Below are 16,763 nucleotides of genomic sequence, written 5' to 3'. Positions count from 1 at the left end.
CAGAAAAAAACTGCAGTCTCACAGCCTACATGTACCTTGAAGGATTAACTCATTCTATAGTTTGCAGCACAGCAAAAAAACTCGTAGACCTAAATCCAGCAGTCTTGATATTTTCCTTTGTTCTTCATTATTTGTGCATTAGTATCTAATAGCCAAAATTGACATCACTGTATGCCGAACAAACACAAAGCAAGAAACAAGCCCTCTCCCTGGAAACTTTTAGGTCTAAGGGTGAGATTTGTAAAATTGCCGAATGGAATGAACAGCCCAAATCCTCATTTTCAGTTTGTGATGTTACCTTTGTTAGGGATTTTTAAAAGGCAAGGTAGACAAAATAAAGCAACAAAAACCAGGGGAAAGGCAGTATTAATATGACAGTTTTACAGTGAGGAACCGAGGCACAGAGAGATTAAATGACTGGCACAGCATCACTCCTGGAACCTTAGCACCTCAATTCTCCTGAGTCGCTCTGCGCCACAGTACCTGCACCACCAACTCTCCAAGACTTCACATAGCCTGTGCCTTGTATGAACCACCCTTTAAATAGTCAAGTCCTAGATATCCCACTTACATTTTCACTGTTAATGTCTGCCTCACTGGGGCAGCCAAAGAGTTCCCGTCTCAGCAAATTCCCGTCATATTCCAGGAATGTCAGGTAGAGATTGCGGAAAAACTCCACGTGCTTGTTTTTCACTCGCAGCTTCTTTGGTGAGTTCCAGTGAATCACCTCAGTGGGAAAAAAAGAGAAAACACATCCTGCTGTTAGAATACAGATTTGCTTTATCTGCTCTTTTTATGTGTGTTCAGTTCACTGCCCTCTTAAAAACAAAAAAACCCAACCCCCAAACTACACAGACTTCCTTCTGTATTTTATCAGGAAGGCTTCACCATATCTTTCACAAGTAACCGCACACTCTACAGATGATGTGCTTTGAAACTCCTCCATAGGATTACCTGCAGATTTGAGTTAGGGTGCTGCTCTAGTTTGTGATACAGCACCTCATAAATGCTGCCACAACTCTAATCACAGAGCCGATAGGTTATGGACCCTGTTGAAGAAGGTGGCAGGACGAGGGACACAGGGATGTAGGTATTAAACATTAATCTCAGATTTCCACATGACTGTTTCAGCTAATGAAATTGATTCACTGTTGCAAGCCAGGCAGACTCTTCTCTGGTTAGGTATTGAGAAGAAAAAGCTTGAAATTAATTCCTATACCCATTTACACCCTTCAAAAAGGACTGAATTTAATCTGTCTTCCTTTTTGCCATTGCTTCATTTAAACAAGACTGATCTCAGTTGCATTACACAACACAGTGATGCAGTACAATGCTTCACCCTTTGAATTCCAATTTCTAGCAGGTATTTAGCCCCTGCTAATGGGAGATGACTCTCACAGTGGCCTAGATTTAACTCTAATGTTGACATAAAGGGCCTGATTCTCATTTACTTCAAGGGAACTTTGCACTGCTGCCAGAGTGAATGAGAATGAGGCCCTAAGGAAAAACTAAGAGGGAGCCAAAAGTGGTGTGCAGGAATGATTTCATTTTATAGAGGCTATATTTTAGGCCTAAGAAAAAACCACCAAATGCTTTGTATTCAGTTTTATTCCTGTGACTTCTAAAGAGATTAAAAAAAAAGTCTCCCTTGGGAATATTTCCAAGCTAGGAGTTCCGGAGGTTCTCTGAATCCATTAAGTTAATTGCATGAAGGCACCGTGTCACTCACACGCAGCCACAGAGCTGCAACACCAGCTGCCGAGCCGGCCGCGCGTTAAGTTTTGCTCTGAACATTGCATTTGCAGGAGGGAATGCACAGCGCTGAAGCGCAGCACGTAGAACAGAAGCAGCCCAGAGCAGATGAACGCAGTTCCCTCCGTGTCAGCAACGCAACTCCACGGGAACAGGGAGCCCTCTGAAATCACGCTGTTGCCGAATCAGAGGACCGGAGGACGAAAGAGCAGGACACAGCCTGAATTCTTCCTGTGCTAACTTCAGCAAACAACATACTCTCTGCACTGAGTATTTATACTGCCATAAAAGTTATGGCACTCTTCTACATACCTAACACCAACGAATATACCTTCTGATAGGGAAAGCTTTATCCCTTCCAGGGATTTCACTGCTGAGGCTAGTAGGATGTCAGAAAACCATACATGCAGTTACAGAAAAGCAACTGTAGGGAAAAAAAGATCATTTCAGAAATGCACTGGCAAATCACTTTTTCCAGTTATAGGAACACTTTAAATCAAGATCATGCTGCATCTATGCCCTATATAAATCTGGGACATTATTTGGACAAAGCTGTAGATATTGGTGTAGATATTTTTCCCAGGTAATGCTACATTCTTTGCTGGTTTTACATTTGTCCATATGTTCAGAAGTGTAGCTTAACTGTGTAATAACATCTTGCTGCAATGCGTGCTGAAAATACGGAACACCACAGAAACAAAAGGAGCTTTAGGTAGGTTAGGACATAAACTTAAGATGACAGATTTCCTCCACTGAAAAATGGATCTTCAAAATCTCCTTTCTTTGAAAAGAACTTGACATATTTCATCCATTGCAGTTAACTGCAGCAAAAGGCATTAAATGCATGCAAAAAATCTCAACGATTGAATCCTACCTGAGAGAAACAGGCACACATAACAGAAGCCCAGGGCTTCTAAAGGGCTGCTTAACAGTTTTACAGGGTAGTAGTATGCATTTTTACAAGCAGGCATAGAATGGAAACTGTCTGCTGGTAACCTGCATTTATTTAAGACTAGATCAAAGAAAGCTGAGAAGCTGGCAAGTGGGACAAAAAATACTTGCTAAGAAGAACCTGTGCATTCTCCATACTACTCCTACACTTGATGCGAGTTTCCTTTTGGATGTCTTTGTGAGCATCCTATCCCCCTGCTGAGCACTCTGACCACTCACCCTCAGGACCATGAGCGCAGAAATGCCTAATGGTGATAAACTCAGGAACTGTTATGGGACAGGCTCCCCGGTGCTGCAGGAATTTCCCATCAACATACACTATGTCACATCACAGCCAAGTCCTGGTGTTGATGCCTCTACCCAGTTGTGTCAAAACCAGACAACTGCTGTTGTCAGCGCAGAGGCTCTTTGCTGCTGTGCTTCAAAATCTGTTGTGTGTGTAAAAGCTGGTAAGTGTCAAGGGCCTAGCTGGTGGTTCGGATCTGATCAGATTTGAAACGTGTCAGGATGCTGCATGTGTACAGATGTCAGGGGAGCCTGGAGTGAACTGAAAAAAGCTGAATGGAGCTGATGACTATCCAGAAAAGCTGATTTTTTAATCAAGAAAGACAGCACACGCCAATGCAGCTAAAGAACATCAAGGAACTATGCAACCATCTGGATGACCTGAGGTAGAAAAAACACAAAACAGGTCTAGCGAAAAAGCAGGCTGCTTTTCAAATGTAACTTGATTAGATAAATATTATGTCATATATGAAAGCATAAAAAAGAACAGCAGGTGTCAAAAAGCAACTCTTAACCATTGACATACAACACTACATCCAAAGACCATATTCTTTCACTGTCAGCCCACAAATTCACCTCCAGTCCTGACTGTAGCTGTCAGATTTGGTCTATTGCACCATCAGCTACAGCAGAAGCTGTACAGGCCAAGACATCCTTGCATACACAGCCTGTCACAGGCTTCAGTGAGGTACATGATGAAGACAATGGGCTGCACAGGTAAAGCTATGGCCATTACATTAGAAACTTTATTGTGGGCAACAGTGAATTGATTGGAGAAAAAAATAATCAGTTGGAAAGGGACTACAGGGAAATCACAAGAAAAAAAAAAGTCAAACTTAGAATCCACTTTATTTGTAGACTAAGCAAGTGTTATCTCAACATTAAAAAAAGAAGGTGAATTCAGAAACTAAAAATCTCATTACTACAACATCCCCTTTCCAAGACTGAATTGCACCATAATACTGTGTTTATTTATTCTTCTATATTGCCTCTTAGTTTCTAAGCTATTCCAAAGCTCTGTTGGCTTACAGAGGAAACTGCAGCTAGAACATATAGAATTCCAGTGCCATTATCTGGGTGGACACCTCAGGAACAGTGCTAGCCTTCAGGCTGTCCCACAGATCCTTCCACTCTTGATCAAGGCCTCCTGAGAACTAAGAAAAATACGGTCCTTAATCTTCATTTAGCAATTTAAGCACTGAAAGATCAGAACTTAAAATTCCACATCTATTTAACACTTGGTTAGTCGTCATTAAGCAACTTGGCGCTATGTACATTTCTGTTAATACCATCCTAGTTAATCAGCAACTGTTGCCACTCACTGATTACACTCAGCCAGCCTCCTGGAATACTTCCATACACTTGTGACCTAGTGAAAAAGGCTAACTGCACCAATAGTTGCCATTTATTCACCAGGTTCTGACCCAAAGCACTCAAATGATGAGACAGTTGGAGCCTCATAGACCAGCAGTGGGATCTGAGATGGGAGGTAACAGAGGATGTTATATGCTGATGGAGTGTAAGAGAGGGCTCTAACGTCAGTTATCTGCATGGAAATACACTGAAAACAAAAATCCAAGCAAACCTCCTTAGGTTACCAGCTGCATTGTCCTCTCTGGAGAGATTAAATACTTTGAAACTGATCTTCAACACAACATTATTTCTATAGATACCCTTATCCGCTTTTCCCCTGAAGCATCTTCTCTCTCCAAAAGAAGTATTTGGCCAAATGTTTCCTTAACCACAATCTTTTACACTTTTTACCCAAAGACACATCTTGATAATTTCTCACTCTGCTTCAGCCCTTATGAAATCAGATAATACAGGATATCCTGTATACCTATGTAACTACTTTCCTGGCTGAAGGGGTAAAAAGTAAAAATAAATTAAGCTTGAATTTAAGGCTACAGAAGTTTAATTTTGCAAAGCACTGCACAGATATTCTTAATCAAGCCCATGAGCACTTTACAATTTAGGTAAATCAGTAAAAGTAGTATTTTGTAGATGGGGAGCTTTCCTGCTTAAAAACTAGACTCCTTGTCTAGGCAACCAGACATTTTCCACTGAAATCAACAGGAGTTAAACATCCAGCAAATCTGCACAGTAGAGTCACCTATATATGCCACTTTAATGCCATCTCAATAGGCTTTTTTCAGGCATGTATTATTGAAAAGTTTAAATAAGCCCCAAGTCACACTGCAAACAAGCACCACATGTGTAACTTATGCCTCGATTAGAGATGTCTGGAAACTTTATTTTTAAACTGTGTTTTATCAGAAATGAATGGTTTAATAAAAGAACCAATTTCCTCAGAAAGGATCAAATACTTCACAGAAATGTCATCAGGGAGGTTTCAGAGTGTTATTTCTGAACTACATAAGTGGAAGAGACTCACGTAGGAGTAGCCAGCAACCCAGAGGCCCAGGCACTGCTTTTGGATGTGGGAAACAAATCCTGCCCTGCCCCATTTGGTGCCCGTGGTCCCGGGGATTACTTTACTCCCCAGTTCACTGCCTATGCCGTATGGTGGTAAGCTGACAGACTGTCCCCACCTTCTACTTTCCAAAGTTCTCAATTTTTCCTCAAAAGGATTTGCAGCTCTCCCTTCCAATCCTGTACCAATGTTTAACGAGAGGCCTCCTGCCTCCAAAATCACCCCTAAAACCACCTCTGTAATACCCCACTGCTCCCTTTTTGGCAGAGTGAAAGCACCTTCCTGACTCCGATGTTCAATTCAAAGGAGGTGTTTTGGGTTTGTGTGGCGGGGTTTTGGTAGCAGGGGAGGGGCTGTGGGGCTGGCTCCTGTGAGAAGCTGCTGGAAGCTTCCACGGCTCCCAGTCAGACCTGCAGCTGGCCCAGGCCGAGCCTGTCAGTGACGGTGGTAACACCTGTGGGAGAACAGATTTAAGAGGGAAAACCTGCAGGGAGTGGGGGGATTGGGATGTGAGAGGAATCCCTCTGTGGGTACTGAGGTCAGTGAAGAAGGAGGTGCGCCGGAGGAGGTGCCTGTGGGAAGGACCCATGCGGGAGAAGTTCATGGAGGACTGTCTCCTATGGGAGGGACCCCCGGGTGGAGCAGGGCCCGAGTGCGGAGTCCTCCTCCCCCTGAGGAGGAAGGAGCGGCAGAGACGAGGTGGGATGAGCGGATCCCATTCCCCATTCCCCTGTGCCGCTGGTGGGAGGAGGGGGAGAGAACCGGGAGTGGGGCTGAGGTGGGAAGGAGGGAGGGCTGGGGGGAAGGTGTTCTCAGGTTGGGTTTTACTTCTCATTATCCTTGTTTTGATTGATTGGTAGTAAATTAAATTGATTTTGTTTCTCCCCCAAGTTGAGCCTGTCTCTTGCCTGTGACCATAAGTGGTGAGTGATCCCTCCCTGTCCTTATCTTGACCCATGAGCTTTTCTTTATATTTTCTCCTCATCCCAGTGGGGAGGGGGAGGAGCGAGCGAGCGGCTGTGCCCTGCTTTGTTACTTTCTGGGCTGAAACCACGACAGGAGGACTATGTTTAGCCCTCTTGAGCCCTTACTCCTCTCAGCGCAGCTCTTTCTTGGTTGGCATTAAAAGGTGCAAGGCAGCAGAATGCCAGAACTGCTGCAGATCAGTGCTGAAGTGCTTGGACGGCATGGGGTGACTCAGGGACTGCGACAGAAAGAGGTGCAATAGGTCGTGTTCGAGGCAGATCTGAAATGATGTATTTGGGTTATGGACAAGAAGCTGTTCAAACTTTTGTAAGCAATCTCACAAAGCCATCCTGGTATGGAGGACATTCCCAGGGAGGACACAGTGAATCACATAACACAATTTCAGAATGGGGGATTTATGAGGTTAATTATTTATCTACCTGCTAATTTAGTATCAGCTGTGTTCAAAACCAGTTTGAAAAGTCATCAACAGGTTTTAAAGCATTTGCTAGTTTCTGGGGGGGTGGGTAAATTCTAATAATTTGATACATTCCCATTGAAGAGTCCAGCATCTGATTTTTGCGATTGTAAATTACCAGATTCTCTGTGTGTAAACAGCAGCTGTATCCTTGACAACCAGGCTTCTCTTCATGACTGACTCATTCAATGAGGTCATGAGTCATTGTCAGAGGCATCACAATTCATTACCTTCTTTCATAGGATTTTTCTTGCCATTTGGTTTGTGCCAAATCATAGTAATTGAGATTTCCTTACAGACAGGAAGAAACTATCAACCAAAAAGGAAAGCAAACACAGGGCCCAACCCAGCAAAAGTAATGCGTAAATGAACCTCAGCTCCAGCAGATCCCCACGGGCTGCGAAGCCCAGCAAGCCCTGGTCCTACAGCACACGCTTGCCCATCGACAGTGTGGGCTACTGGGGACCACGTGAGGAGCTGAGCTAAGCAAGATAGACAGTGGATGCCTACACAGAATGACTATTAGCACTTCCCCATCTTTTAGCCAGTCTTCAATAACAACTCCTGAGCGTTTCTCCAAGGTATAACAAATGCCATGTAAAAATAAACACCTCTGGCCTTTGGAGACTACAGTTGGCTCACTTGGCAAAAAGAACTAAAGGGCACCTGCTTCCTCTTAGCCCACTCTTTGTTTTCTATTAAAATTGTTTATTTCAAGACATTCTTGACTGATGCATCCTTAATACAGGTACCTTTGGGATGGGGAAAGAAAGATATCTGCAAGTGTAATTGTTTACGTAAATTTTGGTTCCATACACCACGGACAGCAGAACAAAGCCCACAGACTTCAGTCTAGTTGTGTACAGTGTGGCCTTTAGCACTATATAAGACGACACAGGAGGTAAGTAAGCATTTAGATGAATAAAAATAATAAAGTAGTCTTATTTTGATGTTACTTTAGATGGATATAAAACTAGTGGTCACTAACAATGCAGAACTTGGTTATAAATATTTCTATTCTTCTTAGGCCTTTTCTGAAAGATCTCCATGTGCAAGTCCTTCCAAATTTGTACACGCTGCTCAGCTGCAGCAAGGAAGTAGAGTTCAGCAGTAGTCAAACATCTGACCTTCTCTAACATAAGACAGCACACACACACAAAAAGAAATTCAATAAAATTGATAGGGATGGAACTTAATGAGGACTATAAAGAGAAAAAAGTGATTAGAATCCTCTTCAGGAAGTATGAAATATTCAAGTGCTCCACAGGCCTGCAAAGTATGCTGGTCATCCTATGTTTGCACAAATGTGAACAAAGCAGCACAGAAGTGTGCATATATATATAAATATGTATACACACACGCACTTGAACAGCAGCCAGCCCTGGGGGGTCTAAGTTTATTTGACACAATGTTGTGTGCAAGAGATGACAAATCTTCAAATCCCATGGACTTTGAGCCAGGTGGAATTAAATCAGTGCCTTTTCAGTCTGACATGAGGAATGCAGTCTGGTTTGACTGAGGAATACTTGACTGGGCCAGCTTTACCTTGGAATTTAAATCTGTCCCTGCATTTCCTTCTTTCCTATGCTATCCTTCTTAATCCTCCAGTACAAACTTCACAATCTGTCTTTCTCTCCCTCTTACCCTGGAGGTTTCTTTTACCTTGTTTCTTATTTCAGTCTTACCATGAAATACAGGATGTGCCAAATATGTTGTGTCATACCATTTAATATAAAATGCCATGGAACTGACTAACTTTGGTGATTTTAAGAGTATATTTTCTAACTTGGGCTAACGACATTTGTTGCTTTTTTGAGGACCACATACCAAACCAGCCGGTTTCTTTTCAGAACTAGAATTTTGCTAATTTTCATAATGCAAATTCACAACTTTAATTGGTTTATGCTTTTTTTTTTAAATTGTGTGAAGAATTTTAACAATGCTGCCTGAGGGCCAGTTCTTTAACTGCTGAATATGGGAAGAGCTTTATTGAAACCAGGGGGCTTATGTGCACTAGATAAGGCTCTGGCCTCTCTTCCACAGCAAAGAATTTCATCCTCGATTCAGTATTTAGGGGATAATTTTAGCAGTGTGAATAAATCCAGTTCAGCTGAAGAAATTGCTTATGTGTCTGCACCCCTTGTTGAGTTCAATACCTCAGACCAGAAAGCCAGTGGAGGATATTACGCATCTTAGACTTCATTCCCTATGCTGTAATGGAACTGACAGTGTGATACAATATAGGGTAATAAACAACCAAGCCTAAGTTACACTTGTAAACATAAATTTGTTAATCAACAATGAAGAAAGGATTCAATTTATTTTTAAGATACTTCTATTAAATGCTTACTTGTAGGTGTTACATACGAGCTAGATGTCCCACAACTGAAGCAGATTAGTCAGCACACTCATTGGAGCCTAAAGACTGATTTGCTTGATTAGTTGTCAGTGTCTCCTCTGAGGTAAGCTTAACCAGTCACCAAAATCACTCATGGGGATCACAGTTCAGCTGCCTAAATACAGATGTATAGCAACACTGAAAGCACCTTAGGGTTATCCTGCCTGCCCATCAGCTGCTTTGCCAAAAGAGTATCGTCTCTTGTAGGTCTGTGTTGTATCTGCCAGTCCCATTTGGATATCTGAGAGTATCTATGGTGACTCAACTGTGTTTAGGCAACTGAACCAAGCCCTAGATCCTCAGTTATTAGCTTCAATAGCTTTTTCTCATGTAAATGTATGTGTCTTAACCTTGTGCTGAATCCAATGTGACTGTCTCAGTGGATTATATGAATTAATGTCAGCCTCTAATTCACAGAAAAATATTGTGATATCTCCCAGGTAGGAGGTGTATTTTTTTAAAATTCTTCTTTTAAAAAACACTCTCCCTGCTACTACACCTCTCCTTTTGTTTCAGGCCTTGCAATTGCTGTCATACATGATTCTCAACATGAGTACAGAACTAAAATCTCTACCAGCACTTTGTTACAAGGCATAAAAACATGATGGTTTTAAGTCCCTGCCTTGATCCTGCCCTACAAACATCTATCATGAAACGTTCAGTGATCAGTGTACTGATCTGTGTATACTGATCTAACTTTAAAAGCTGTCTTCTATGGACCACACTTGAACAGTTGGTTGTGAGTACTTTATGTATGAAATTCAAGCAATACTGGCCAGCTTTGACAGGTCAGTTAACCTATGTAGTAGATATTTTGGGAGGTGCAGCTTTTGAAATCACTGTGTCGAGGGTGATGATTGATATTCTGTATTCATCCAGTATCTGGTGTTCATATTGAACACTCCTGCTGTTACTCTACAAATTGCTACAAGGGAAAATTTGGTTAAATTTAGGAAATACACTGCACCATGAGGGTGGTCAAGCTCTGGAACAGGGGGCCAGGGAGGCTGCGGAATCTCAGTCTTTGGAGACTTCGCACTCAACTGCACAAGGTGGTGAGCAACCTGATCTAAGTTGGTCCTGCTTTGAGTGGGGTTTGGATGGTCTCCAGAGGTCTCTTGCAACCTCTTCTATGGTTCTGTGTTTTTCTTTTTTTTTTTTCTAAACCTCATGTACTAAAGCATTCTCAAAACATAAATTAAGTATATGAACATTAACTGAATTTTAAAATGAATTGCCAAAACCTACCTATATTTACTGTGTTCTGATGCCACTAGTCTGCTCTGATAGAATCTACTGCTGTTTAGCCAGCCAGTCTTATTCTACACCTGGTAGAAGCTCAGTCAGCTTCAATTCTGAACTCTCTGCATGCTAAATTTGAGTCTGGCCTTTCAAAATGACCACAGCACAACTGATGTTAATTTACCTATATATGTTCAAATTCATCCTGCTTTTATGTTCTACTTGACAATAGTGAAAAATGTGCTATTAAACTGATACTATAACTTCATTTTATTAAATTAATGTGTTTCTACTCAGCCTTTTTTTCCAGGGCAAAAATTATGGGTGTCCTCATAAACTGTATGTGTCGGTTTCCTGCCTCCTGACTTCATCCTTCTGTCACAGTGGAGTCCTGCATTCTCTGTCCCAAAGGATACCACCCATCCAACCTCCTGTGAAACATACCTTCAGGTCAGACACATCTCTGTAGCACTGCTCGGAACGGGTGTGATCAGACAGCTGCACATTCCAGAAACATGGGAGCTGATAGACAAGGAAGGGATTTTGTTTGATGACTGCATTGAAGATATCCTAGCAGACAAAACCAGAGAAACAGTTGGGTATGTTGTTTCTACAGTGAGGTGGTCTCAACCCCTCTCCAAGCTGACTGTCCTTCTCCCCCTCACAGGTAGAAATGCAAATGGTTGCGCGAGCTGAACCCTGCAAACCTTGCTTTGTAATTCTGTTTCCACAGAGGGTGCTATCAATCTGAGGGGTGATGTGTAGATCTGAACAAGAGGAACACAGAGCTAATGGACTCCAGCAAAGTTTTCAAAACATGTATCTTGTGCTGCTGGCAAGAGATGTGGTTCTTCTTCTAGTCACCAGGGAGAGTAATATGCAGTGAATGACAGACTGCCTGCTGTTAGTTAAGTACTGCTTCACTTTCCAATAAAGGGGATGAAAGTGATCCTGGCAGTTGTACTGTTTCCAGGTGAATTACTATGTGGGATTTTAGCTAGCGCTTTATTGTTGCAACAAGTATTTCAGGTATTTCATGGAAAGGGCATGTAGGACAGATCTGCAGAACAGCCTACACCATGATGGAGAGAATGTGTTCTGCCTCTATGCTGCCATCCAGTTGGAGAAGTAAGTTACAATGACAGTCTTGTGGTTAAGGTATTAGGGTAAGACATAAGCAACCTTGGTCCACTCTGCAAAATTCTGCCCCATGTGGGTATTAGATGGCAACTCAGAACCTGACTGAAAACATAGTGAAGTTTCAAGAATCATTTTAATGAACTTCAGTAGCTTTTGGATCAACCTGCAAGGATACTGTACGCAAGTGCACATCTCTATGTGCACAGTAAGCAGCATGCTTCCTTAGTGGTGACTGGTCATAAGCCAGATGTAGCTCAGAAGCAGCAGAAGTATCTAAATATGATGCTGCATTGAGTTAATACACTCAAGCTGTTGAGCAAGACTTACTGGTTCAGGTCCAGTACTACATTAACAAGGTTTCTGGATTTAAAACTGAGAGCTGGCAGGAAGCACAAACACTAAATATGCATTTCTGTGTATAGGCACACTATTTCTTCCCTTGGCCTCAGTTTCCCATCTGTGGCAGGGAGACAGCAGAGCTTTTGTCTTCGCAGGGATCTTGTGGCAAGGAGTACATTAAAAGACTGCTTGGGACTCATCTGCCAGAAACAGTAAAGAAATATCTGGAGACTTAAAACTAAAGTCTGCTTAGACAATAACCAGTAGGAAAAGACACAGTATATTTGGACTTCTTCTGTCCAGGGAGTTTTATGTTAAAGAAAGGAGGACAGAAAATTAAAGCTTGCAATCCCCATTTGTCTATCTTATGAATCATCTGTGCAGAGGAGGTAAAAATGTCAGTGTAGTAAGAGAAACCTCATGAGTAAATCTCCATTCCTCTTTTCTATGTTTTCCCCAGAATGATTCAACAAATGGCGACTACAGGCACAATATCTTCCCCCCTGCCCTTTCCCACATCTCATCCCCTTTCCCTTTCTTACCTTCCTCAATCCATGGAGTAGTGGTTGTACCACTCCTCTGCCGCGTCCTACTCACCTGGTCAGCCAGTGAAGTGGACAGCATGCTCATTAACTCCCGCTCTGCTGTGAGCCTCCACATCTGCTCCCATTTCATCTTCCGTAACTTATCGAGAAGCAGCAAGATAACCCCTAAAGGAAAACACAGTGTAGAGAACAAGAGAAGCCATGAGGTCACATGCCAGTCAAGGCCCATCCTATCTATGTGCTGACTCAGCAGTTAAAACAAGGACACGAGGGGAGATCTATCAGTGGAAACTACAGTCCTTACCCTGTGCTAGCAGGAGATTGACTAAAAAATTGTCACTAAGAGAAAGTTTTCCTGAACCCCTGAGGCTGCAGAGAAGAAATGGAGAGATGGCATACAGACGAATGCTAGGTTATACAGGCTTGCAAGAAGGCTAAAGTAGCCTAAGAAGAGTGAAACTGGGAAGAAGAGAAAGCAGAGAAGGATGTTGTATTTCTAGTAGTCTCCTTAACTGATAAAGCTTGATTTCATTATGACATGATTAGCATTGGGATTATTCCTTACAAAGTGAACTAATACAAGTGATTCACATGATGGAGGTTAACTCCATCCGAAGAGAATTAGAGAATACCCTACAAGAAAGAAAGGAACCTCTTAACACTCAGAAGTGACCCTCCCCACTCCTTATTCTGAAAAGCTACAGGCCCCAAGAGGATATTCTGTCAAGTCACTGTCTACTAGGGAAAGGGTAGAGACAATCCTGATTTATCTAGTATGACTCCATTTCTGCCATCTTCACACTGAACAGAGATCTGCTTCTTCCAAAATCCCACTGTCTAAATTAATTTCTATCTGGCCTGAAATCAAGATTATGCTGAGACAAAGAGAATTTTGTCACTCATAAAACATTTTACTCAATGTGTGTGGGGTGAATTCTGGCCCTTAATAATTACTGCATAGGATGCAATACATTTACTGCATAGGAATTGCAGCCCTTACTTCACCTAGTAAGAAGTTAATCACCTGACACATCTGATGGCAATCCTTGAAACTTTTCTGAGTAACAGATTATCAATGCTGGTTCGCACCTAGCCTTTGAGAGTGCCCTCCATTAAGGCAGCAAGCGTTCACAGACCAGGATCCTCGGATCAAAGTTACACTCCAAGCAGGAAAAGAGATATCTCAACATGCATTGTCATTCCTCAGTTGCTTTTTGTCTGGACAAAATCCCTAGCGTAGAAGGTGGCAAACCAGCAGAAGCAATGGAGCTGGATTGAAGCATCAGCAAAACCTTTCCTACAGTGTCTCAGAAAATTTTACTTGAAAAATTAATTTGGAAAGACTTAGATAAGGGCACTGTCATGGGGAATGAACACAAACTGAAGGACCATAAAGGAAGAGTACTGATAAACAGCAGCCTAGCAGGTTGAGAGGAAGTACCTACTAAGAGCAACGATAGGTTCTGTGTTGTTTCACATCTTCATTAGTGGAAGGGGGAAGTGAACAGAATAGTAATGACATCTGCAAGTGACATTAAACAAGCGGTCTTACAAAAAAATATCATGGCAACTGTATAGAAACATAACAGCTACACAGAAGAATATGAAATGGCAAAAAGCAGGCACTGGGAAAAGCTGCCCGAGGGAGTCTAAGAGGATAAAACTAAAAGTAATGAGAATAAGAAAGGAAATGTAGTCTGAATACTGAAGAAAGAGTCTCCTAAAACCGTTGCGATGAAATAACCTAAAAATGGCAGATAAAATGCTTTATTTCATGAGTATTTAAAAATCAGACTACACAAAGATTAGAAAATATACCTGGAACAAGCCTGCACTGCTTGGGAGAGAACAAAGGTGGTTCCAGTTCCTTCCTATCTTCAGTTTCTACGATATGGCAAATTCCTTTCTAGTAAAACCTGGCATTGCGAGGTATAAAAAGAAAGCCTCTTCTGGCAGTGAATTTTGTGGCCTATTTCAGTTCTGTTTTCCATTTCGGTCCATCTGGTTCCCAAGGATGCTGGAACCTGTACTGGAGGGATCCCCTTTCATCTTCAGTCAACCTTTCTGCTTCCAGCTGTTGCATTGGAAAGGGACGCATTGTCACAACATGCTACAACGTATTTCTGCCAGTGTGTTTGTCTTCTCTCCAGCATGAGCGAAGCCTATCTGAAGTGTAGTGTGCGTGCATTAGCTTCTAAGAGAGCCACTGTGCTTTGTCTGAAATTCTAGATCAGTGTGAAGCAGGTTCCTTGCGCTGCAGCAATAAACTGGGTGGGATAAGCTCCTCTCTGGCAGTGGATTTTTTCCAGCTGGCAAGAACTGTCAGCTTTGTTTCAACAGTGAAATACAACTGAGAAGATTCTTTATTAAGAAAAATAAAGAAGAATTGTAAGATTCAGTTAACTGTAATGTAATAGTTTTTATAATTTATAGACAATAAACCCATTTTTCTTAATTTCTTTAAGCCTCCAGTCTGAGGAGGAAAAGGGGAAATTTTTTTAATATGTGCAGTATTCTCCAATTGTTTTGTCTTTCACTCTTACGCTAGCAGCAGATTATGGCATTGCAGCTAAAGAGATTATGCTGTCCTGAGGGGCTATCATGGTAGCAGCTGAGAGTAAACGAGGCAGATGGGGTGGAAAAACTGGAATATATGTGAGAAAGGATGTATGAAGTTATGATGCAATCATGGCTATTGAAAATATTCATAAGCATTTAATGTTCCATCGTCAAGACTAATTTCAACGTGATTTCTATTTTAATTCACCTGCAGGCTTGGTTTTAACACCTTTGTACAGCCTCTGTTCAGGGCTTCTCACACTGTGGAATTGTAATTTACTGCTGCCGTAAAAATAACTACAGGAGAATATTTATAGAAGTTTAAATATTTACTCACTAGTATTAGTGAGAATAACAGATTTCTACTAAGAGGAGAATTTAATACTATTCACTTAATTAGTGTTATTTAGTGCAAAAGCAAAGCGAAAGCATGTATGTTGGGAACTTTTAAATAGTTCATGCAGAAGAAAAATTACCTTTTCTTCAGAACAGAGCACTTCAGTTTTACTTCTGTATTGTTCTGTTACCAAAAGCAAACATAACAAATGAACTAACTCCAATCTATGCAATTAGTTTGCAGACAAAGTGTCTGAAATAAGGAAAGGGAAATATTTGCCTCAGGAGCCCCTTGCCTCAGAGTCAAATTGACTGAAATCTCAGACTAAATTCAAGATGACATACAGCTGAACACAAGGGGAAAAGGGACTTGCTCTCAGCTGCTGTGCTGAGGGAGGAAGAGACTGGAGAAAAAAAAACAATCAAAGGTATATTTTATGAACATCTGGCCCCAGGCAGTGGGACTTCTCATCTTTTGATGAGTGCAGCATTTTCCTGCCCTAACCTACCTGAGAAAAACAAAGGAAAAGCTTGGCAGCAAATAAACAAAAAGAAAAAAGTGGCAACCCAAATGTCTCATGAGTATTACACAAATTATGATCAGCCACAGAACACCCTATTTTCCTTATCCTAAGGAAATAGTTCAGGCATATACAGAGATGCAAATATCTCAAAATGCTCTTGGAAAAATAATGCTTTATTACTAAACCTGTGGAACACATCCTAGTCTTAGTTTTTACTTGAATGGCATTTTCTCCCCCTGCTTGATGAGACTTTGCTTGAACTACCAAAATCTGTCAGATTCTGAATTGCTCAAAAAACCAAAGGAGTTTCTAAAAAATGTAATTTCAGGACACACACACACAAAACCAGCCCCAAAAGCAAAACAACAACAACAAAAAAGAAATTTGGTGAATAGATTGGAGAAAGCAGGGCAAAAACCCCTAATTAACGTATTTGGACTAAAATGTTTCAGTTGGGAAATACTGCAATTTTTTTTTGGCACATTTAAAAACCAACTTGTTCTAAAATAGAATTTTGCACTTCAAAATTGACACATATTAAAAATCTTAATGAAAATGTTTACAAGACCTGAAAAGGAAAAGAAATGTTTCATTCTAGGTCTAACAAAACTCTGGGGGCCACCTGAATTTTTGTCCTTCTCCCATTTTTTGATTCAATCCGAATCAGATTCTTTGTCTTTCCAATGTTTTGGCTAAGCAATGTTTTCAGGAGATGCTTCAAGCCATCTCAGCAAAATAGTCTGGGGTTTTTTTTTGTTAATCTGCTCCAGAACAAAATATTTAATTTCATTTTTCTGAATAGTAAATTGAAAGT

The 16,763-nt window shown here is 41.4% G+C and overlaps 1 protein-coding gene across 2 annotated transcripts in view; it reads right to left on the bottom strand.

Moving 5' to 3' along the window:
• LARGE1 (LARGE xylosyl- and glucuronyltransferase 1) overlaps nucleotides 1-16,763 on the bottom strand; it is a 285,215-nt gene that overhangs the window by 35,187 nt on the left and 233,265 nt on the right. For both annotated transcript variants that reach the window (XM_075050827.1, XM_075050826.1), the window contains 3 exons: nucleotides 12,583-12,695; nucleotides 10,951-11,076; nucleotides 572-727 (listed from right to left, as the gene is read on the bottom strand). In XM_075050827.1, the coding sequence (XP_074906928.1) occupies nucleotides 572-727; nucleotides 10,951-11,076; nucleotides 12,583-12,695 (395 nt within the window). The remainder of the gene's footprint in view (nucleotides 1-571; nucleotides 728-10,950; nucleotides 11,077-12,582; nucleotides 12,696-16,763) is intronic.

The sequence above is a fragment of the Buteo buteo genome, chromosome 19, assembly GCF_964188355.1.
Source record: "Buteo buteo chromosome 19, bButBut1.hap1.1, whole genome shotgun sequence".
NCBI classification, from domain to species: Eukaryota; Metazoa; Chordata; class Aves; order Accipitriformes; family Accipitridae; genus Buteo; species Buteo buteo.
This window is presented reverse-complemented; position numbering and strand designations above follow the sequence as displayed.